Below are 24,296 nucleotides of genomic sequence, written 5' to 3' on the forward strand. Positions count from 1 at the left end.
AGGTTTTTCAGGAAAAAAATATCACACTGATGATGTATAGGTCTCAAAAACTTGTGTATCAAATATGATACACTTGGCTTTATAGGGTTAACATATTTTTTAATGGACATAATAGCCCAAGACTTCAGAGGGTTAATTCCAGGGTGCAACTCTCCAGTTGGCCACAGGAGGGCGCCAGTCGGCCACAAAGTGCTTCACCAGAAATTCCCAAGAACCATGAAGTGTTTTATTTCGAGGTCGTGAGTCAAACGAAAGGTAGAACAAAAGGAAGCCTCCACCTCATCTGCGAGTGTAGGTTGTTAGGAAGCTTGTTGCTACGACTATTGACGATAAATTGCCACACTGGCCGTTTCTCCAACACTTCCTCCATGTGAAGCACGGGACCTGTCTGCCCAGCTGGATTGGTTCATCACAACATCGGTTATCATCAGTCTGCTCCGTTCCTCCAGCAGCTAGCTAGCTGTCGGAGTACATACGCTACTAACTGTACACCGCAGCCGAAGAAGGAGAAGAAACCTCACAATTCTCACTTTTTTAGGTCTAAAAAACACGTTAAGGTAAGGTTTAATTCTTTACACATAGTATCTGGTTTATTTTGGCATCTGTAACGGTGTTACCGTTACTATCAGAGTCGCACTAGCATCCTTGACTCGTGCCCAACAACATCTGTATCTGGACACAGATGTTGCTGGGCAGCTGCTAACGTTAGCTGAGCTGTTTGGCTTTGAAGCTTACAGCTCACTTAGCTCGGTGGGACCTTAAACGACGCTAACACTCCTTTCCCCTGTTCATTTGTTACAGCGTCCATTAAAAAGGGCGCTTACTAGTGTTAATGTTTACAGTCAATGTGACAATTCTCAGTTGTGAGTGTAAGAGAGAGCCATTACTGCACCAGGAGAGCTAAACCGTGATGGTTTGCGTTTCTGCAATTGCAGAGTTAACGCAAGTAAATTAGATCTGGGTGTAGTGGTTTGGTTGCGTGGACCTATAGTGGATACCTGTGCTTAACAGCAACTTTGTGGAATTTACACATTTATTTTTTGTTTAGCGAGTAGTCTGTTAACCCTATAAAGCCAAGTGTATCATATTAGATACAGTAATTTTTGAGACCTCTACATCATCAAAAACCTGATGTATACATGTGTTGAAGATAAACAAACTGAGCAACAAATTGCACAAAAATACCAGATGTAGCAAAAATGATATGCAGGTTCCACGAATGGATCATTCATTGCTGCATTAAAAAACTTCATATCTGCAGATGTATGATGTTGTGTTATATGGAAAAAATATGTATTTTGCATGTTTGAGGAAAAAGGAAAAGTCAAAGTCTTAATAGGTTAAAAATGTTAGGGTTTATATGTTTTTGTTAGTTCGAGAAAAACAAACTGTGAGCAACAAATTGCACAAAAAGACCTGATGTATCAAATATGATACAAATTAGAATTCATATATGCAATTTCGTCAGCAGGTTAATAAGCACTCAGTTTTTACAAAAATTGAATTTTCTGGCAATTATTTCATGGTTCAGGCTTTATAGGGTTAAAAGATCAATTAAACAGCATAATATGCAGGTTTTAAACCACATGTACCCGATACTATATCTACTTTAATGAAGGAAAATCCCACATTTGTCTAAAGTCTTGAAATGTGGTGCAGAACTGCATCTAGCAGTATATAGTTATTTAAAGTAGGATCATGCTGCTTTGGATTGTAGTATGGGCAGTTTTGTTTACATTGCTAATATGTGCAGCATTTTAATATTTCAAATTTGCATTGACACATTCTTTATAAAGGATAGTACCCAATATAGGCCTGTAGGAATATTTCTGGCTTAGTATGCTGATGCTTATGGGGTGTGTTAGGACCACCCCTGAAATTATACAGTCAAATATTTAGATAAAAAAAAATATTAGACCATTGTTTTCTTCAATTTCTGATATCTAGCGATTTTCCATGGTTTTCTTCATAATAACCAAAATCATTATTTTAAAAAATGGAAAATCTCTAGATATCAGCACTTAAATTAAACTCTTAAGAGCTATTTTTATTGTTTTCATTATATTTGTCCAAACAAATGTGCCATCTAGTTGTACCAGGCATTGAAATGAACAAGAAATTGAAGAAAACAAGGGTGGTATAATGTTTTTTTTCTGTGACTGTAGTTGTATCTGTTGTTGACAACTGATTTGCAAAAGTCCTGATTAAAATGAATGCCCCATTATAGGCAAACAGTGACATGGTTAATCATATGATGAATCAAAATGCAATAGTGTAATATATCTAGTATCTGCTTGTGATCAAATTGACTGTAAATCCTATTTTCTGTATATTTGTTCAAATAGCCTTTGCAATTTAAAATATGGACGTTCATTATTATGATAAATTGTTACAGTTTAGATATTTGCGCGGGAGAAAATGATCCACTAGAGGCTAAACAATATGTCAAATAATTATTTAGTCAATTGGCAAAACTAGTCTGATGAATATTACTGTATGTCTCTGTTATAGGTTTTAGATTTTCAGTCAGACTAAAGAATGAAATTCAATAATCAATTAAATAATCTTTAGTTGCGATTTTGATATCAGCTTTGCTTTTGTGGTTGAATCAGAGTTGAAGTGACTCTATCACTCTGAAGAGCATTGAACAATGACTTAAGGTGGTGACTGACTGCCAATTAGATATATCAGATTGTCAGTAATAGTCGGCAGTGATTGTGTGATAACATTACAGCTAAGTTGGCTGTTGCCGCTCATTCCTCCATTTACAGGAGCTTATCTCTTGCACGGCTCCGCGGATCACTGACAGGGTTGCCCTGTTGATCTTTTAATGAAGCTGGGGATCCTCTTCTGCTCCAGATGGCCCTGTGTTGTACTTGTATGTCTGTGGGACCATGTCTATGTTGTTATTAATGCTGTACATGGCTCGGACCCCCGCAAGCTCTGATAAGTACTCTCTCCTCCCCTCCCCTCCTGCTCAGATAGTGAAGGTCAGGTCATGTGACTTTTGTTATGATAAGAGGCGCAGAACGGCATCTGGAGCGAAGTGGCATCTGTTGGTGTTTTACAAGGCTCAAATCTAACTGCTGGTCCTGCATCTAGCTGTTGTGATCATCAGGGAAGTAGTTTAGTTATCTATGGTATAGAACATCTTTTTGTATTAACTGTAGAGAAATTGGGGGCTAAAACACCAAGTTCAGAGGCTTTTGTTATCCATGAATGTCAAACAAGGAGGGATTTGCTGTTTCACATGTTTTGCAGAAAGCTTGGTTATAGTATTAACTCAGGTTCAGCCCCCCTAATTTGGGGTGAGAGGCCAGTGGCATCGCTAAAACTGATTAGTAGATATGACTTGTGAGTTAGTTGTGTAAAAATAGCTTTCTCAGCTGCAGTGCAAAGAATTTTGATAAGTTCAATTTTGGAAACTCACTTCCCAGATACTGGCTGTGACACCAAACTATCGCCTTCAGCTTCTTTTTGTTGAATTGTCGTGCTGCTGCAAATCCTGCTGGCCAGACAATGACTGCAGACATTAAAACCACCAAAGACAACATGAACTATCTGACTGATATTCAGAGCTAATTTACAAACCCTGCTGAGCGGAGAATGAGATTTGCAGTGAAATTTGTGTGCTTTTCCATAAGTGGTAATATCATGTAAAAATGTTTTCCCATCGCCAATGTAGAAATGCACAAAAGCCTCTTAATGTTAATGGAAATGGTTGTTGATGTGAGCCTTACCATTTATCTGAGATCAAAGTAGGTCAAGCTTGGTAAGTTGCCTCTCTTCTCGGGATATAAAAAGCCTACTCTAGCTGGTGCATTGGGAGTTTCATCCAGGGTCATGTATCTATATTTTTCGACACTCCATTGAGGCCAGGTCCAGTTATCAGGGTACATTGTGTTGCTTTGGTGGCAATGATACTGTGTGCACTGTCAAGATGTTCGAGGCCATCCTGAAATACCCAGATCATCCACTACACAAAACCTTTATGAACCAAAAAAACAGCAGTGGACGGCTCCTCTCTCTCCGTTGCAGAACGGAGAGATTCAAAAGATCCTACAGCCATCAGACTGTCTCATTCAAGAGATTCTACCAGACTAACTGAATTTCCCCATGGGGATGAATAAAGTAATTTTGATTTGAATTTGATTTTTTAAAAGTCAAACTGGATTTCAAGAGCATTTTCTGTTTTTCTGTTGAATAAAAGTAGGATCATTTGACCTGAACAGTAAAGTTTGCTTTTGAATTTTATTTTTTTTATTTTGGGAGGTTGTGTGAGGTACTTAACCCAAGTCAATGTGTTACTAGAGTAGATGGTGATTGTCAGGCCTCTAGGTTGGATAAGTAGATAGTGGTACTGGCACAGAAGCTGAGCAATGTACTGTTTTGGACCGGGGAAGCAGCAGCTCAACATATTTTAGCCACCTTAAAAAGCCCACCTAAAAAACAATAGCAGCTTATGTGTATGCTATAATTAGTATACTATACCACTGCATCTTGTATTTAAACAGCCCGTTCTATTCTATGTCAAAACCACCAGACTACATTAGGGGGAAAAGTATAATAAGTAATTTTACCTTGCAGAACACAGAAGTTACTGGTCTAACGCTGCTTTGATCATTTAGTTTGTTTGGTTGAGTGTTTTCAAGGCTAAGTTAAGTCAGGATTCATCAAAGTTACACAATAATACAAACCCATTAATAAAGTTAAGAAAACCAGCAACTCCTGTGCATTGTGAGGTAAAATTGCTGTTTTTGTCAAAGGAGTCTGGTGGCTTTTAGGAGAGCATAGTTAATGGCTCAAGTTTCCTTTTGGTTTGGTGCATAAAATATGTTTTGCTGCTGCCCTGTCCACAGCAGTTCATTGCTTAACTTCCATGCCTGTCCAGCTCCTGCTACCTGTGCTTCTCCACAGGTAATACAACCCCCACCTCAGAAAGTCTCAACTATCCCTTTGCGAATAGTCAGGAAAACTAAAAAAAATCCTATCGATCAGAGAAGGACTGTGAGGAGAGGAATATGGGATATGGAATATCTTTGAGCTGTAAGCAACACTACTAAGTCACATCCTTTGCATTTGATTCTGGCTATTGTCTGAAAAGTCTTCAAATATTGTGTTGAAATAATTGTTAAATTAAGGATTGACTGTTGAATGACAGTTCCTTTTTGAAATGGCAATTATACAGCTAAAGACACCAGGCAGACCAGAAGACCAGGAAGTAAGTTCCTGCCATTGAAACAGTTGTGTTCAATATGAGTATGTGTAAATGTGTGGTGATTCTTTCTAACTTTTTGTGCGTTTACATTGCTATATATAGGCTGGCAATGGAGGTAGAGAGGCCACCTGGTGAGGGTGTCTCTTCCCACACATGGTCCTCATTCTGAACTTGGCTGGAGCTCCCACTGCCTTGTTTTTCTTATGGCTTCCCTTTGTTTTCCTGTGTCTGTGAGATTTACTCAGCTCCCACACACTGACAGTGCTACAATCCTGTCGAAAACCATGACGGAAAATCAAGAGATCCTCTCTGTCTCTCTCTTTCCATCCCTCCTTTCCTTCTCTCTCCATTCCTCTCACAGATAATGAGCAGATAATAAGCTGAGTGGACGTGGAGATGGAAATGACTCTCTCGAAAATTATGCAAAAAGGCTTTGGTTAGATGCTGTACGTATAATAATTAACCATGTTGTATAACTGACATCAAAAACAGACTGAGCTGTTGCTTTTATAGACGCGTCAAATCTGTCCACTTAGAGCTGAAGTTTGTGATACTAGACGTGTTTGCCTGCATTAATTAGCACTTAACAGAATGTGTGGAAGAATTCCAAACTCTGCTGATGTTTCATACGGAAAGAGCTATCTACTTATGTTTCACAGCTAGTGAACACCATCTCTGATTGTTTTTCCGACACCCTTTCATTACACCCACAACTTGGTTCATGCTGGCCCGTCAAACACTGTCCTCCAGCTGTGTGCAAAGGTAATTAAGCGTTAGTTGTGCTTATAAATTCTGCCATACTTTGGCGCAGGATTTACACCAGCCCTAAATTATTCTTGGCTAAAGAGATACAGTCACCCTCAGTTTTTTTGTTTACCTGGACTCCCACTTCACAGTTACTTAAAGATGTTAAGTTGTAAAATAGAGAGAAATTCACTCTCTATTAAAGGGAGTATACTACCCTTTAATTTCTGTTGTTTTATTGCATAATATATAATGTTTGTTTAGGCCTTTCTTAGTACAGTGCAATTGTAGTTGTGAAGTTGTTTTATGTGTTGAATGAAACATTAGTACTGAAGCATTATGTTGGTGCTGATTAAATATTAGAGACCATCTCATATGGGATTTTTGAGACTGATCCCGATACTGATTTAAGAGAGGGAAAATTCATTGAAAAATTGACATTTTTTAGCTGGAATGAAAATTGACTTTTTTAAATATGGATTGTGCACTGATTTTCCACGCCTCTGCAAAGGTAGACAGAGAGTTACTTTCTCAAACATAAAACTTAATTCAAATATATTTAACATTGTATTACATTATTATGCAAACAATGTATGACATTGTCAGCTATTTTATAAATGGTAACCGAGAAAATATAGAAAAGCTAAATAAACATCATTATTGTTCTGTGTCAGTCAGTCACTGACTATTTAAAAAAAGAAAAAGAAAAAAATTAATAACTAACACCATTTCTAAATCTCGCCGAGCAACATTTTCTACATTATTTATTGTGTAAAAAGTTTTAATTACAACACATATCGGACAGCATAACATATGTCTGCTGCGCTTTATTTTTGTCATCTCACATTTTAATTTGATTTCTATTCATGGGGATCACGATTCGATACAAAATTGAATTGATTCAGCACATTTCTTTAATTTCAGTATTTACTCAAGTCGGCTGTGAAAGGTGGTGTGGCAAATTATGGCTCAAAAGCATAATGTCTAAGATTATTGAGTTGTATCAACTGGCTGCAATAATGTAAAGACACAAAGGCAAAACCAAGACAAAAGGCAACATTTATTCATGCTAATTTTGCACAAATTAGTTCATATTCTTTTAATTCTCAGTGACTTCAAGAACAACTTCAAACAAGAATAAAATTGGAAGGCTTAGGTAAGGCTTTGGATCAGTCTGAAGTTTTCAATTTGAGATGGGTTTCGACTTTTGTCTGCTTTTTAAGGGAAAGGGTAACCTGAGTCTGCTTAAACACTGTGAATTGTGAACACCGGGACTCTGGACACATTGGGAATGCAGTAAATTGCCAATAAAGCATGAATAGTGTGCTCTATAGCAGGCATGACTGTAGGTGTGATGGCTTGAGAGGACCTGGAGGGAATTGGTTCAGATGTCAGGTGTTGAAATGGGTGGAGAACAGAAGTTTGGAGATGTCTTCCTCAGTGAGAGGGGGAAATGCAAATTTGTGACAATCCAAAAATCAGAAGAGACACACTGGTTGTGCGGTATATTACTGGTCTTACGAGAATTTCATGAAAGCGGTGCTTTTCAGGGCTGCCATTTATAAAAGACACTGTCCAAATAAAGCAGAATGTACTCTTTCTGTCCATTGCCTCTTTGCTCTATCTCTGTATTTTGTACCCTTTAAGAGCTCCATCAGCTAATAGTGCTGTAGATGCCTGAAAGCCAGCAATTTTCTCCATGTGTACTTTTTTAAATCTGCAATTTTCTCTTGTGTTTTAGGCACAGATTTCCCTCAAGTTTCCCATCTGATGGAGCAGTGGTTGTCAGTCTTTGTGAAGAGACACCATGTTTCCTTGTCACGTTACCCCCTGGCCCTCTGCTGAGCCGCCGGCCTCCTGCGGTCATGCACCCCCAGCACAGCCCTCACAACCCCTGCCTGATCTGCTGTGCAGCTGTCCCGCTCCACCTTTGAACACCCACTCTGAGACGCCCTCACCAGACCCCATGGAGTCCCTCATCGTGGTCACGGAGTACGAACCCAGCAGACCACCTGGAGAGGCTGGAGAGGAGGAGGTAAGATGAAACACACCCTGGTAACACTATATGTACCAGAGATGGCACCTAATTGGCCATTTGGGTTTCTGCTGGACAAAATGATTGCTTGACATGACATGATAACACATGGCTTAGTTCTTTTTTTTATAAACCCTTTTTAAGACTAGGCCTGTCACGATAATTACTATATCGACTTATCGTGTGATATATAAAAATGGACCTGATAGTTTTTTTCTGGACTCAATATATTGTCGTTTACATGCGTTACTTTTTGTGCTTTTTTGTGTTGAATTGAAAGTAATACTGCAAATGTTTGACAGGCAGTATGAATTGCCGAAAAAAAACTATGTTTCCCAAGCAGCCATTCCTGTTTATATGATATTTTAATAATAGAATAATATAATACATGTTTGTTTTAGCTGTTTTTTTTTTATTTTTTTTATTTATCTTGGATGTTTTTAATATTTCTTTTCCACAATTAAATTCCAATGTTTAATATTCTTGAGATTAAAAAAGTCATTGCTGTGGAAAAGGATGTTCTTATTATGCTCTAATATCGTTATAAATCTAAGACAACATTGATACAATGATACTATCGTTTATCGTGATAGTTTCTGGGAAAATATATCATCCTAAAAAATGTGTTAGGCCTAGTTAAGACTTATGAAATCAGCACTTTGTAGTTAACTTTGTAACTTGAAAAAGAAAGTAAATATTGTATTAAATTATATTACAGCCTGAATTGAAATGTAGAATGTCAGCTGGGAAATTGGCACTGCTGCATTGTATCATATAAAGCTGATACAAACAGTCAAATACTACATATATCGACCATCATATGATACCTGTACATAGACGACCTTACATATGTGAACATGCAATAAAAATAGAAATAAAAATGAAATGAAAATGAAAGGAATGATAATAAGATTATGATTTACCTGTATTACATTTCAGGTAGAAGACATGGACAGTTCTGAGACTCCAGAACCAGCTTCCTCTGTGGCGGCATCTTTCCGGACTCCTTCCTGTGACCTGCTGTCCCACACAGTTGGCCGGTCAGAGGCTCTACTACCTGAAGGCCAAAGGGGAAGATTAAACCTGTCGGACCGGAAACTATCTCTGCAGGAGCGCTCGCAAACCGCAACATCACCTTGCAGCTCTCCGGGACTGAACGGGCGTTATATTTACCCGTCATTACCCTACTCTCCCATCACATCTCCCCACTCCTCTCCACGCTTGCCCCGCCGGCCCACTGTGGAGTCCCACAGTGTTTCCATCACAGACCTCCAGGTATGCTCACGCCCTGGGGCTAAACAGTCTTATTTTGATGCATTTGATGAATTTGATGCTTCAAATGTGTGGAACAACAAAAGAACTGCTAACATAAAATGATAAAACCAAGTCAGTCCAAAAATCCCAGGAAATTAGCTAATAATAATAATAATAATAATAATGATAATAATAATTCTCATTATATAATGTATGGTCTCTGCACCATCTGAGCAGTGTATTCCCCTAAGGATTGCATTGCCTGAAGTGTTACACATGAATGAACAGTAATGAGCCAGGCTCTTGAACATCTGCTATCTATCAAACCAGCAGCATCATACTTGTGTGAAAATAAGCAGAACTACATGTACATTTGTCTCAAAAGCAGCAGCACACTGGTAAAGACTGAGCTTTGAGGATGCAAAGGTAAGGTCTTACGGTCTCAGTAGATGTAGATGCTAGCTGTGATCCCTGTTCTACATAGATGCAGAAACCTGGAAATGTAGGTAGAATCTCTCTTAGGGGCTGCAGAGGTTGTCCTATATTATATTTAGAGCTTTATATATATATATAGGTTTCCTTTTACAGAATCACATATTGTAGAATAGGGGTGGGCGATATGGCCAACATTTTCGATAATCACATTGCCTTTTTGTACATAAAACATTCGCTCCAGCTTTGTTCCCACATGCAAGCATCAGAACATAAAGCGTCCTCCAAATCAGAACAACAAGCATCCTCCAAAGGATGGAAATATTATTCTAACACAGATTGGGTGCTGGTTTTTGGACATTGTGATAGAAATATATATATACAGTCATAGAAAAAATGATTTGACCACCCTTGTTTTCTTGATTTTCTTGCTCATTTTAATGCCTGGTAAAGCTAAAGGTACATTTGTTTGCACAAATATAATGATAATAACCAAAATCATCATCAAGAAAACCATGGAAAATGGCTCAATATCAGCTCTTAAATTAAACTCTAATGAGCTATTTTTGTTGTTATCATTTCCTTTAGTTGTACCAGGCATTAAAATGAACAAGAAATTGAAGAAACAAGTGTGGTCTAATATTTTTTTCCATGGTTATTTACAGGTGACATTTTTTTATATTGTTTTGACAATACGTGTCGTAATTTCGCCCAGCCCTATTTAAGTTGTGGAAAGACTACACATACACTTTAATTAGGTGACATATTTTTAAATATCATACGGTGTAGACTTCCTTTTCTAGCAAATGACGTAAGTGTCTCTGACGCGTAATGCTGTTGTTATTCCTCTGAATTCTATATACATTTTTACAGATTTTTGCTATCTTTCTTGGCATTTAGTTCATTTAATAATCTAGTTCAACAATCAGATAAATTACATGCAGGAATTATTTTAATGAAAACTAATAATGGTTAGTCAGTGTTGGTATGAATCATCCTCTGTAGGCTGGGTTCAGTTTGTTCTCAACACTGAATCCTATCAATCATTATTATTTAATTTCCACATTCGCTTTTAACCAGAATAAAATAACCTGTGCTTGACCAATCTAGTTCATTTTCAGGACTACAAATTATTAAAGGTGTCCCCAACTGAGAATATACATATTTAAATCTGATTGGTCCAGTGCTACCTATGGTTGATGTTTTTTTCTTTCTCATTGATCCCCTTGTCTTTAAGCTTTATGTATCTATAGAAAAATAGCAAAAACAACAAAATGATTGGCCAAGATACATGTGCCTATCGCTTAGCTGTTGTTTCAGAACAATGGCCAATGCTGTTTACTGTGTGTAGGGGGCGTGTGTGTGTAGGTGTGGTGCTGTTCATACTGAAACAGACAGACAGAAAAAAACATGTCATTGAGTTCAGTTTGTAGCTTGCTTGCTTTCATGGTTGTAAAAGGAACTTTTACTTTTTTTTTTGTAACTTAATTTCACCACTTCTGAATGTGACTGAAAATCTTTCAGAAATAAAAAAAATATTTAATGGTAATGCTACAATCTTCGGTGATTGCTATGATTCATAAATGTATTCTTTCATCTATTATTAAGCTTTTCTGAGGCTCTGATGGTCTCACAGATTTCGATAATGTCGCGTAGTCTTCCAGAGTGATTTATTCACACACAGTAATGAGATTCATTGAAATTGAGTTTTTTTTTTTTTTTGTAATAGTATGATTCATAGGCTGATATTTATACCACAATAGGCTTTATATCAGGATTTATTGGGAGAAACCAAGCCATTCTATGTAAAATCAGACATTTAGCACCCCCATGTAGCCAGAATGGAATGACCCTTTGTTTAATGACCTCAATTTTCCACCACTGCCACCATTTGAATGTGAGATTGGCAGTTAGACTAGGTTCCTTAGATCAAATAGCTGACAATTAGAAGCCGAATTTTACAAAATATACGACTAAACTGTGATAGCTGGGCAACACATCTTACTCCTCAAATCTTAAACTAGGTTTGTAGAAGTTTAATTTGACCAAAAAGAACTGTGACAGAGTCATACTGACATGCTGACAAGCATAACATGTCAGGTGTCAGGAGACATCAGGTACCTTTGGGAACACTTGTGTGTAAAATGCTGTACTCGTGACTTTTTGTTGAAATTGAAAAAGAAAAAAAGAAAATGAGTTTAAGAGAAATTTAATAGACAGGATTTTGTATGTCGTTCTTAGGAAAAATAACATTTTGTAGGTTTGCTCATGCTGTATCTAGGGTATATAACTGATTGATCTAATTCCAGATGTGATTTCATTTGAGAAGAAACCGTTTTCTCCTCTTCTCTTTTTTCTCACATCTCTCTCTTCAAGGACTGTGTTCAACTCAACCAGTACAAGCTGAAAGATGAGATTGGAAAGGTACCGTCAGAGACAACTCACTGATTGCTCCCTTTTACTGACTCTCCCATTTTTCTTCTCCCTTCCGCCTACTGCATGTCTGTCAAGTAGCGCACATCATCAAGGACACGCAGTAACAGTCTCTGCTATCCTCTTTCCCGGCTGTCCTCATTTCCCAAACTCTGTGTAAACTACCAGGCCGTGGGAGAGTTGGAAGATGGGTGAGAGGCTGGTATAAATAGCGCTCTCTAAGGGTTGTGCAAGGCTTAGTGGATACAAGTGCGTGTGTGTTTTAGATTGTGGGTTTCATAAGACAGAATGTGCATGTGCTGCTGTGAATTTCTGCATGAAGGTAGACATGCTAATGTGTGTGGTTTTGTGTTCAGCTGAGACAATTAGAGCCTTTCAGGACTTGTTGGAGAGGCTCCTGTTATCAGATCATCTCTGGGACTGTGGGATGAGCTGTGTGCTGCCTCTCCAATCTGCTTCCCCAGCAGGAACTGATCCCGCTGTCTCTCCCCTCCTCTCTCGCTTTCTCTCTCTGTTTGTTTTTGGGCATGAATTTGTGCACACAGGCTACTAATTGGGCCTAGTTTTTATCCTGAATTCCCTGTGTGTGTGGGCTGGGGAGCTTGATAGCATAAACCAGATCCAGTTTCCTTAATTAGCCTGAAATCAAAAATGAAAGGGAGAGGGAGAGATGATTTGAATTTCTCTGTTCTCACTTTGAAGCAGCTGGTACTCCTTCAGTGTACACTGTCAGCCCACACACTTCCCTTGTTTGTGTGTGTGTGTGTGTGTGTGTGTGTGTGTGTGTATGTTTGTGTATTGGTTCCTGTGTGTATTTGTATTTATTTAGATTGCTTTGTACATAGTGTGATATTATTTTTCACACGAGGAAAGACAGCTGCTCAATCTCACTTTATTGGCTTCTGTTCTCTTTTATTATTTCCGGACCAGGGCTCCTATGGTGTTGTCAAGCTGGCTTACAATGAAGATGACAACACATACTATGTGAGTTCTTCATGCACACACACATGCAGATGTGATTTCTTAACCATTAACTGTTAACACTGCGTCTGTTTCTCTCACTTATCTCTCATTTCTTATTACTTGTCACACAGACAAACCTCATAATAATCAAACCCCCTTGTCACTTTAACTGGTGCCATTTCATGTGAATCCAGTTAATTGTGCCTCGCTGAGTACTGTAATATCACATCAGCTTGAGATTTCTGTTAGCGGCTCATGATTATTGCTGCAATTCTCATTAAGCTACATGATGTTGACAGGCAATGACATGGGGATTATTTTAATATTCCTCCCAAGTGACAAAGCCCACATGCCACATTGAGTGATTATATCATTGCCATAATAACTGAGGGCACTGAGGCTATTAAAAAAGTCTATTTCCCCAGAACAGAGAAAATATCCACCGAACAATGTAGCTGTCACACATGGCGCCCTTTGTTCAGTGCTTCCCAGATGGTTGTCGGCGACGGTAATTGTTCAAGACCTGTGTGAAGAGACAGCCAAACTTTAGATGGACCAATAAAAGAAATGCTGAAGTTTTGAGTAATTCCATACCAACTCATTTAAACCTCCAATTTTTTTGAAAAAAGTATTCTTTTCATTAAATTCATGAGATCTAGCTCACATTTTTACTTAGGAATTTGTATTGAAACATCCAATAAACCCTGAGGATAATGTTAATGCTCAACATATCTTCATGTTAATAGTCGTAGCTGTAGTTTGTATCAATAAAAATAAACAATTTCTTATCTGAATGAAGAATCTTTCATTTTGGTCCTGCAAAAAATTCCTTGTGCAACACTGCTTGCTAAATAAAGCTTCAGAGCTGAAAAAACACTGTATCTTTTCCAAAGAAGGATTGTTTTAATTTCTTGAAACTTTTATTATGGTAAATGGTTAATATCATTTGCATATATACAGAACATTTAAAGATGTTCTATCTATCCTTCATCATTTAGTCATTTTTTAGTCAATTCCTAATTTTTTTTTTTTTTTCAAAAACAAACTCTATAAACTAAGAGGTCTAGGTGAGATGATACAGAAAGACCCTTTTATGACCTGGTAGTCTAAAATAAGTTGTAAAATATTTGAAAACATCTTCTATTTTGGGTTGATTCCTGTTTTTTCCACTTCTCCATTTTAATAGTTTTTAAAAGGAAAATCTTTGAGGAATTATGTTTTTGATCAACAAAGTGCCACAGTTCTGTTACAGACCCGATAGTGTGACAAAAAATACTAGTTTATTTAACTCTTATATGTGTTTGCCATGCATATGTTATGTATGTCCTATAATGTTAACTGTTGTATGTTAATCAGAAAACCTCACTATGGAAATATATGTGAAACTCAAAAGCTAAACATTATAATTAGTGAAATTAGTTGGCATATGGTATTTTTTTAAGGAATAATAAGGCAATGTACACTTCATGCATGCTTGCATTTCAATCATTTTGCTCCAGGGTTCTTCATTATTACTGTAAGTCTAGCTTTTATAATCTATTGTGCTGCTGACGCTGGTCAGTGTTAGCAGTCACAAGTACACAAAGCATGTTCAAGGTGAGGAGAGAAATTTATAGGTGCCGAGATTTGTAGGTGTGTGAGTGGGTGCACTGTCAGATATGCATCACCTCACTCTGCTGTGCCTTATTTTTTTTCTTTTTGTCTACCTTTCTGTTCATCTCGTCTCTGGATCTCTTGCCCACTTGGCTCTCCAAACCCCTCCGCCTCTCTCATCCTCCCCTCTGTCCAAATCCATCTCCCATTCTCTCCTGTAGGCGATGAAGGTGTTGTCCAAGAAGAGGCTGATGAGGCAGGCAGGTTTCCCACGTAAGTCTGGAGCCAGGGGCAGATGGTTTAAACAGCAGAGAGCGCATTCTCTTATAATGCTCCAGTGATACATGAACACTTCTATCAACACAGAACACCTGTCTTTCACCGTGTCCTGTCCTTCTATCATCTGTCACTCACGCCCACCCACCCACATTGTCCCTCTCATCCGTCAGGGAGACCTCCCCCTCGTGGAGCCAAAGCTGTCCCTGAGGGTCCCCCTCAGCCTAAAGGACCCCTGGAGCGGGTCTATCAAGAGATTGCCATCTTGAAAAAGCTGGACCATTCTAATGTGGTGAAACTCGTCGAGGTAGGTGGTAAATAAACATCATACGTTGTTGCAGTTGAGTTGATACCATTTCTCACAGAAGTATAGTGCTAAATTAACCTTTTCTGACTGCAAGAATTGAAAAAAATACCACATTAAGACACCAAAACCCTGAGCAGCACCATATAAAATCCATGCTGTGATTTGTTATCAAAAACTCCCCTTATTGTCAACATACATGCATATGTACTGAATGCTCTAGGTTTCTAGTTTTTGATTGTCAAGTTTCATGAGGCTGTGGTTATTCTAGAGGTCACAACAGGTAATTTTATACAGCAAGATCAAGTTTCATGAAGTAAACACTATAATGAAATGCTACCATGGGGACTAGCATCATCCCTCATCCCATCATCTCAGTGAATAAAATTGAGCTCATTAAAGTCTCAGCTTTCCACCATACCCAAGTTATGCAATTTGAAGACTGTTAATGGACCACAGTAATACTGCAGGTGAGAATATCACATGCAAAAAACTGCATGTTTATTTCATGCAGTCAGAGAGGCAAGGTGTATCAGGGAAAATATTCTAAATATAGCTTACACTTGAGCTGATATGGATTTTTGGTACTCCTGCCTGCTTCTCCAAACTTGGGGGTCGGGGTGTCGATTGGCATCTACTGTAGGTAATACATTTACTATGGATACATACGTCATACAACCCCACTTACAAAAAAGAAATACTCAAGCTAAAGCTGTATACAGTAAAATAATCAGGGCTATGGCTTTGGAATTGTGCCTCATCTCTCTCAAGAGCAGAAAGAAATTGCATTGTTGCGTTTTATTCATTCTAATACATCTGTGCAAAAGGGAAGCAAAACGAAGCCAGAGAGTTGTAATGATGGAAACCTCCCAGCCCTTTCAAGAGCCCCACACACACAAAAAAAAATGTGTGTGTATTTATTGTTCCTGCAAACAAAAGATGATGGTGTGTGTGTGTGTGTGTGTTGTGTGTGTGTGTGTGTGTGTGTGTGTGTGTGTGTGTGTGTGTGTGTGTTTACACTCATTTCCATTTCTCTGTGATTTGGTGCCAGGTTTTGGATGACCCCAGCGAGGACCATCTGTACATGGGTACGTTGTGGCCAGACAGTCAGCCTTCAGAACAACACACACACACACACACACACACACACACACACACACACACACACACACACACATACACATAAAGTCATGCATAAAGCAAGTATAAAATAAGGTATTTGAAACCTATCCTAAGAAAATCATGTTTTTAAGTTTGTTTATAACTGAAAAGCTTTTGTCACTAACCCCATCTGTGTTTCTGTCACAGTGTTCGAGCTGGTCAAGCAAGGGTAAGCTAAGCCTCTTTTATGGTAATGATTGTGTCACTGGAATGAGCTCAATCTCATTAGTTATGATTGCTAATTGTGTGAGCGTGTGTGTTATGTATTCAGGGCTGTGATGGAGGTGCCGACAGATAAACCTTTCAGTGAGGACCAGTCACGCTTTTACTTCCAAGATCTGCTCCGGGGAATCGAGTATTGTGAGTCTTCCAAACCTACTTTTCCACTCCAGTCTGTGACTGCATGGTAGAGAAATAACAATGGGGTGATTACAGTAGTTCCTTATCTTTCCCTCTCAGATGATTTGTTACGCACCTAGATACACTTTGATTTAAAACTGATTCGTTACTGATTCAGCTGCTATAATAAGATATTTCTCAGATTTAGATTAATTTGAACCTACACTGTAACATTTATTTAAAAAAGGAAACTCAATATTTTTAAATTGTCCAATCTTTATTCTTAATATGTATTTATTGTTATGCCTGGTGCTTTATATTATCAGACAGCCACACATTTTACCAATACAGATCCTATCCTTACAGGTCCTATATTGTAATGCCCTTTTTATTACGAAGCAGGCCTGCTATATGAATACTGTGAAAGTATAAAAATAAAGAAAAGGGAGGAATGCACACAGCCTGTATTCAGAAACTGTGCCTTTAAACCAGCTGCCAGGTTGTGGTGTCACAATTATACTTTATATAGGTGAAGCTACAGTGCTGTTACAGTCATTCCCTGGCTGCAATGACTGTGCAGAGATGCTGAAAGAGCAGATGGGGATGACACAGAAACACTGACCAATCAGAGCAGACTGGACTTTTTGAGAAAGGGGGCTTAAAGAAATAGGTGCAGAAAGCAGAGCTTTTCAGACAGAGGTTGAATACAAGTTTATTCAGACAGACAGTGTGAGAAAAATAATGTTTTTTTTAGGATTACAGCATGTAAACGTGTTCCCGTAGAGACCCAAAATATAAGAAGAAAATCTGAAAATCAGCATAATGTCCCCTTTAATGCAGAATAATAGCCCATAATTAGCTGTACTTAAACTCATCCATGTCCCCTACAGATACACATGTCTATTGTATTCAGACTTGTGATATGATGTTATATAATCAAGATGAAGTTATGTCGCAATCTGCCTTCATGCTACAATCCTTCCATGCCATTTACACAAGTCCCTCGTCGGTGCTGTTCTTGACTCTAGCCACCCACAAGGCTCATTTCACATCAGCTCAGTGGCTCTTAATGTATTTCAGCACAGCAGAAGAGGTTTTGCAAGAAGTGTCGTCTAGGAGACTATTACTGAGGGAGGGAGAAGGAGGGCTCTGCACCAGCAACACTGAAACTGTCAGAATCTTCATTCTTTCTCATTATACGTTCTCGTAACTGAACAAAGCTGGATAGTTTGGCCAAAAAAAATATTTCGATGGCTCTAATTGCTGAATTGTTTATCCAGCTACCTGTCTTAAGGGCACTGCCAGAGATTCCTACACAAGCCATCAAACTGACAATTGATTTATTTAATTAAAAATGACCCCAATTCACCATCTCTTACCATAAACAGAATTCCTCAAATGGAATCTTGTTGCTGCAATAATTTCTCGTTATTGTTTTTTCCATTTCAACAGTACATTACCAGAGGATCATCCACAGAGACGTCAAACCGTCCAACCTGTTGGTGGGAGAAGACGGGCACATAAAGATAGCAGATTTTGGAGTCAGTAACCAGTTTGAGGGGACGGATGCTCTCCTGACCAGCACAGTGGGAACACCTGCTTTCCTCGCCCCTGAAGCACTCTCAGAGACCAGAAAGAATTTCTCTGGAAAGGTGAAGGCACACATGGCTAACTACTGCCCTCTGGGGCTGATTTAGAGTAATGCATGATGCTTTGTCTTTGGTTACTTGATCCATATGAATACACATTTTCTTAGTATTCATAAAGAATATGCTGTCCTAGTTTTCGTATTTTCCTGTTGACTGAATTATTTTTGTGTGGATTTCAGCTACCATACACTGAAGGATCTATTACTTTACATTAAAAAAAAAAATCATGTTTTTTTATTGTGTAGGCTTTGGATGTTTGGGCCATGGGAGTGACACTTTACTGCTTTGTCTTTGGAGTGGTGAGTCTGTGTTTTGACTAAAATAGATACAGTTTATACTGTGATTTATTTTTTTAAATTGTTTTTGTTTTTTTCCCGAATGACAATGCACTGGTCTTCTTCCATTCACAGTGTCCATTTATGGATGAGCGCATCCTTAGTCTTCATCAAAAAATCAAGACACAACCTGTGGAGTTACCTGAACAGTAGGTTCTGCTCCTCCAATCATCCCATGTCAAACGGCTGGATATTGTTTAAAATAGTATGTTACCAGTACAAATACCAGTATCCCTTAAGTGATACCGACACAAATAGAGCACTTCATTTTTAATTTTTTTGTACTTCATTCAGTAGCCGTCATGTGAATAGAAGCATTCAGTTGTCTAAAATTTGGTTCTAGGTTATTTCTGTTGATACCATAAAGGTATTGATTACCGATATTCAGACCTATGTATGTTTTACTTCATCCTTTGCTATGCAAAATGTGATTTAAACGCAACTTAATCTGTTGCTGTGATTCTTTCTGTCTCAACAGTGCTGACATCTCAGATGATCTCAAAGATTTGTTGCTGAAAATGCTGGACAAGAATCCAGAGACCAGAATATCAATTCCACAGATTAAGGTAAACCCATTTTCAAAGTTGCCTGTTTCTATTATTTTGCATTTTCTTTTACATAGGTTGCAGTAAACCACCTGACACAGAACTTCAATAAGAGCTGTTGTGCCTGTGTAAATGGGTTTTAAAGGAAGAAAGGCCAGTGGATGTTACAGGAGGTCATTATTTGATCTACACAATAAAATGTCCCGATTGTGATTCAAGATTCAATGATTCAAGATTCAAAGTGTTTATTATCATATGCACAGTAGAAAACATGTTTCCCTGTACAATGACATTCTTGCTTTGCTGTCTGTAAAATGTCAACCAATGTTGAAGCTAAAAAATATACAATATATATACTCAACAAGTTACAAGATAACAAAATATAAGTAAGCATGTGATAATAAAAAAGCAACAATAATAATAATAAAACAGTGCAAATGTAAGCAGTGCGATTCTGCATGTGCAAACTGAAAATTTAACAGTCAAATTCAGTTATATGAGGTAGTCCATGATTATAATCTCTGGTGATCTCAGTGACATGCACTGTGATGTAATATAAACCTTTTGTTGTTGGTAAAAAAATATCTCCTGTTGTTCAAATTAAACTTTTGTCAGTTTTAAATGTTTGTCAGTTTTAGAATCTTGGATTGGCATTACAGATTTATATCAAAACTGTGTGTTCTTTATCTCTTTATTTAACTCTGAATACAAAATTTATGGGAGTCCGTAAATAACCTGTGTCCCGCTTTACTTGATCATTGTTTCTTTGGAATCATAAAATAATATATAAAGATATCCTTTGCTTTCCATGCTTGCGTCCAGGTGCACCCATGGGTGACGAGGCACGGTGCTGAGCCTCTTCCACCGGAGGATGACAACTGTTGTATGCTGATTGAGGTGACGGAGGAAGAGGTGGAGAACTCTGTCAAACACATCCCCAGCCTGGCTACAGTGGTGAGTTTATGACTTGGTTCTGTCTCAGAACTCACATTAATGAATAAAACCGTCATGCCCTTGTTTAATTTGATTTTGCCTCTGGTGCCGTGAAGTGAATATAATGGATATTTTGTTTTCACTTCAGTTACCTACTGAGACATAACATAATAAATGCTTTTCAGGAGCAAATTATCAGTGCTTTTGTGTTAGTAAGAAGGATATATTTCAAGATCTTTTATTTACTTTATTGTATTTTTAACTGTGTTTGAATCACACCAGGACCACCTACTTGATTTCCCTCTGCAGCAGATGTATGACTCATTAAGTCATTTTAATTTATTTTCATTAGTCAACACATCCATTAGTTATTACCAAATGTTATAAAAGACCTTTTTGGGATGAATTTGAGTTAAAGTGTTTAAGTGGAAAGGACAGACGCAACATAATTATGCACACACCAGGCCTCTGCATGAAGAAAGTAAATATGTGGAAAGTAATTTCACCACGTCTGCCGACATGCTGCCATTCATTGTCACGGCACAATGATCTCTGCTGTGCAGGTTCATTACATGCAAATGGATGTCCAATGATTCCTCAATGGTTTATGCTGTTTATTATTCTGCAGAATGAAAGACTAAGGCGTTTAATAAATGAAATGCCAAAAGGGACATTCCTATCCTAACTATGCAGCAACATTTCTGTGTGAAAACCTTTGGAGAAAAAAGGTTGAGTTGAGTTTAAAAGTTGAGTTGAGTTGAGTTTAAAAATAGATTTCAGGTTTTTTGCAATAAATAAGAATATAGGGACTTGTTTAACTGTACATATTGGCCACTAAAATAATAATAATCCTTCTGGGTGGTCTGGTTTATATTGATCATTGATTCAAATTATTTTTGTGTTTTTTATTTTTATTTTTATTGGATCAAACCAACTTTTTTATAATTAAGTCTAACTGGGTTGAACTTTAAGAATGTGACAGATTAATATCAAAAACCATTTAAAAATGAAATGTAAAAAAGAGGAAGGCGAGAAACAACAAACTAACAGGGTTGAAAAAGACAGATGCACGGTAAATAAATACTAAATAAAAGAAAAGGAAAACTATAGTTTTCCCAAATATATACATTGTAATCAAAGATTGTTTAACATGAACTTTAAAATAGAAAAAATATTAAGAATTTTGTCATTTTATGGCTCATAGTTCTTGTAGAAGTTAATCACTTTGCACTGGCTGTGTGGAAAAACTGAACATGTACAAAAAAAGCTTAGTCATTTTTTTTTTTTAAAGGTACATTTTTAAAGTGCATTAATTTGTGTGTGTGTGATTAAAAAAAGCTGTCATTTAAGTAATTTTGTATTCATTTTTGACACATTTTATAGAAAATGTGAAGTAGTAATTTATTGGGACAGAAATGCTGCGTAATAGGGATCACATATACCAGACCTGTTGGTATTGGATGCTCATTATGAAATTTATGAAATAAATAGTTGTTGTTGTTACCATAACCCCACCATTGTTTTACAGCAGAATATTATTTATAATGAAAGCAAAGCTTTATGTATTTACTTTATGTGTTTATTTAATATTGTTCACTATTCTTTTTCAGATCCTGGTGAGAACTATGCTGAGGAAACGCTCCTTTGGGAACCCATTTGACTGGGGCCGCAAAGAGGACCGCAGCAGTTTGTGTGCTCCGGGGCAAACGATCACGTAAGGATTGTTTACAGACACAGCACAGATTATAAACTCTCTATGCAGTGTGGTGTAAATCAGGACTCAGGATATAAACACACAAAGCATAAATCGGTTAACAGAAAAAATACATCATAGAGAATATTCTAGAGAGTTTTACCTGAGTATGTGAAAAGAGTGGATATTTTTTTTTTTTTGGCCATTTTCAAGGCTTTATTGATAGTGAGAAACAGAGTGAAAGGGGGAGACAGAGGGGAAGACATGCGGGAAAGGGCTCCGAGTCGGATTCGAACCCGAGTCGCCTGCTCACGAGGACGGTGCCTCTATGGTACGCGCTCTACCAGGTGTGCCACCGGGGCGCCCCAAAGAGTGGATATTTTATAGATACATGCATGCAGAAGTCTTACATGACTGGTTATATAAGGACCTTTCCCAAAAATTATATATGACAAGCTTCAACCAAAAAAGGACATGCCGTATATGTCCTAGGTATGTTTTCAACATCAAGCTTACATCATGTAACATGGCCCACAATAATCCACTTCCATGAGGCCCTGACACTGGTGCAGTTTTATAACTTCTTTGAAGCTTTTACTCCCTTTAGACTCCCAGCACACACAAACTGATTATCAGTGAAATAAATTAAGAGTAACATAGCTTTAAATGATAACTTTCATCATTCCATCCTGATTTAACTTCCATTAGCAAAGGTTGCAGGGATATTAGGATCAAAGTACTCTTAGCATTGTGCCGTCACTGCCACATTCTCACTTAGACATGCTTGGTCCTTTATACTTTTATACAGTATGGCAAGCTATTGTTGTATCCTGTTATTATTTCTCTTCTCCCTCTCCTGCCCTGCAGGAAAGGCAGAGCAGGCAAAATGAAATACTGCTACATTCATTGTAACCAAAGAAGGTAAATACCTTTAGGACAACTCCTGCCTGCTGTAGTACTGCTTAAGTGGTAGATAGTGTACTTTAACACCCCTGGCATGATGATATAAGCAGCAATATGGCTTTTATGGTCAAATATTCTTGTGCATTGAGTGTGCAAACTACCCTGTGCTAGTTTTGGGGTTGTTTGGACAAGCCATCTTGGGGAATGTTGTGCTGTGCTTTAGAGTCGTTAGTAACTGCAGTATTATTCACTGTACATTTCAAGTCTAAGTGTGCTTTTGGGGAAGCATGTGATGCGTGTTGCAGAAAATTCCACTGATTATACAACAAATTATAGTAAATCCATGACAAGTGACCAGAACTTATTATGTTCTGAGCACCTGATCTATGCAATAACGAACACCATTATAGTGATGGAGAAAATATCATGAAAACTCGCACACGACACAGTTTTAGTTGACACTGTTTGAGAAGTGTTTACACAACCTTTCAGTAATACTTGAGACTGCTTGTGTTGATTGACATTATATTATTAAAGGTTAAAGGCATGCTATACAGGATTGGTAGAAACACATCATTCACAGTTAGCTGCTCTTCTCCAGCTCAACGACCAAGAGAGACATGGAGAGAGCAGCAAGGTTGTAATAGTTTTGGATTTTTCATTAGTTTTAGTTTTAATTTCGTTGTGAATTTTTGTTTTCAAATTCAGTTAATTTTAGTTAGTTTTTAGAGTGAGTTTTCTAGTTTTAGTTTAGTTTTTATTTTTTGAAAATGCTTAGTTTTTGTTGAGTTTTTATTAGTTTTAGTGTTATTTTTAGTTTTTTTTGTAATGGGCTATATGTTGGGTGCCAGATTCAAAGAGGTCATAATAAATTTTGCCTTTATTTCCTTTGGTTTATCCATCTCAGCCCCAATAAGGTTATTAACTCTTACAGTTCTGGGTGTTTTGAATTTTGTTTCGAGTGTAGACAAGTCTCAGTAAACATATTTACCATGTGTTGCATGTTCAAATAGAAACACTGAATTATGAATGAAAAAACGAAAACTAAGGACATTTTCACTATAATTTTAGTTAGTTTTAGTTAGTTTTGTAACCACGCAATACAGTTTCAGTTAGTTATCGTTTTTTTAAAAACTCTAGTTTTTATTTTTATTTCAGTTAACGAAAATCTTTTTTCAATTCTCGTTTTTTCGTTAGTTTTCGTTAACTATAATAACCTTGGAGAGCAGTGGTGGCCGAGCGAGCTAGAGAGTGAATGAAGAGAGGGATCGGCATTAGCGAGAACCAAACAGTGAATCAAAGGAATAAAACAACATTTTCTTCATGGCTGTTATGTTCTAAAGCACAAATAAAACACAACCACACCTCCACACAACCCTGCAGGAATGTGCAACATAATCAGATTATGTTTGAATGCAGTCAGAGCACATTACATGCTTCATCCTCTCCTCTGGGGCTTCTTCGCTCAATGTGTGTATGGCTCAGC

General features: G+C 37.7%; 1 protein-coding gene across 2 annotated transcripts in view; it reads left to right on the forward strand.

Moving 5' to 3' along the window:
* Nucleotides 1–225: 225 nt before the first annotated feature.
* Nucleotides 226–24,296, forward strand: part of LOC131992231 (calcium/calmodulin-dependent protein kinase kinase 2) — a 29,022-nt gene continuing 4,951 nt past the window's right edge. The window contains exons 1-17 of one of the 2 annotated variants that reach the window (XM_059357725.1): nt 226–557; nt 7,704–7,997; nt 8,937–9,272; nt 12,060–12,107; nt 13,047–13,100; nt 14,894–14,945; nt 15,122–15,255; nt 16,304–16,340; nt 16,561–16,582; nt 16,685–16,773; nt 18,205–18,404; nt 18,647–18,700; nt 18,812–18,885; nt 19,215–19,302; nt 20,104–20,235; nt 21,825–21,928; nt 22,775–22,828. In XM_059357725.1, the coding sequence (XP_059213708.1) occupies nt 7,770–7,997; nt 8,937–9,272; nt 12,060–12,107; nt 13,047–13,100; nt 14,894–14,945; nt 15,122–15,255; nt 16,304–16,340; nt 16,561–16,582; nt 16,685–16,773; nt 18,205–18,404; nt 18,647–18,700; nt 18,812–18,885; nt 19,215–19,302; nt 20,104–20,235; nt 21,825–21,928; nt 22,775–22,828 (1,706 nt within the window). In that variant the 5' untranslated portion in view covers nt 226–557; nt 7,704–7,769. The remainder of the gene's footprint in view (nt 558–7,703; nt 7,998–8,936; nt 9,273–12,059; nt 12,108–13,046; nt 13,101–14,893; nt 14,946–15,121; nt 15,256–16,303; nt 16,341–16,560; nt 16,583–16,684; nt 16,774–18,204; nt 18,405–18,646; nt 18,701–18,811; nt 18,886–19,214; nt 19,303–20,103; nt 20,236–21,824; nt 21,929–22,774; nt 22,829–24,296) is intronic. The other variant, XM_059357726.1, reaches the window with a different exon arrangement.

This window comes from Centropristis striata, chromosome 19 (assembly GCF_030273125.1).
Source record: "Centropristis striata isolate RG_2023a ecotype Rhode Island chromosome 19, C.striata_1.0, whole genome shotgun sequence".
Classification (NCBI taxonomy): Eukaryota; Metazoa; Chordata; class Actinopteri; order Perciformes; family Serranidae; genus Centropristis; species Centropristis striata.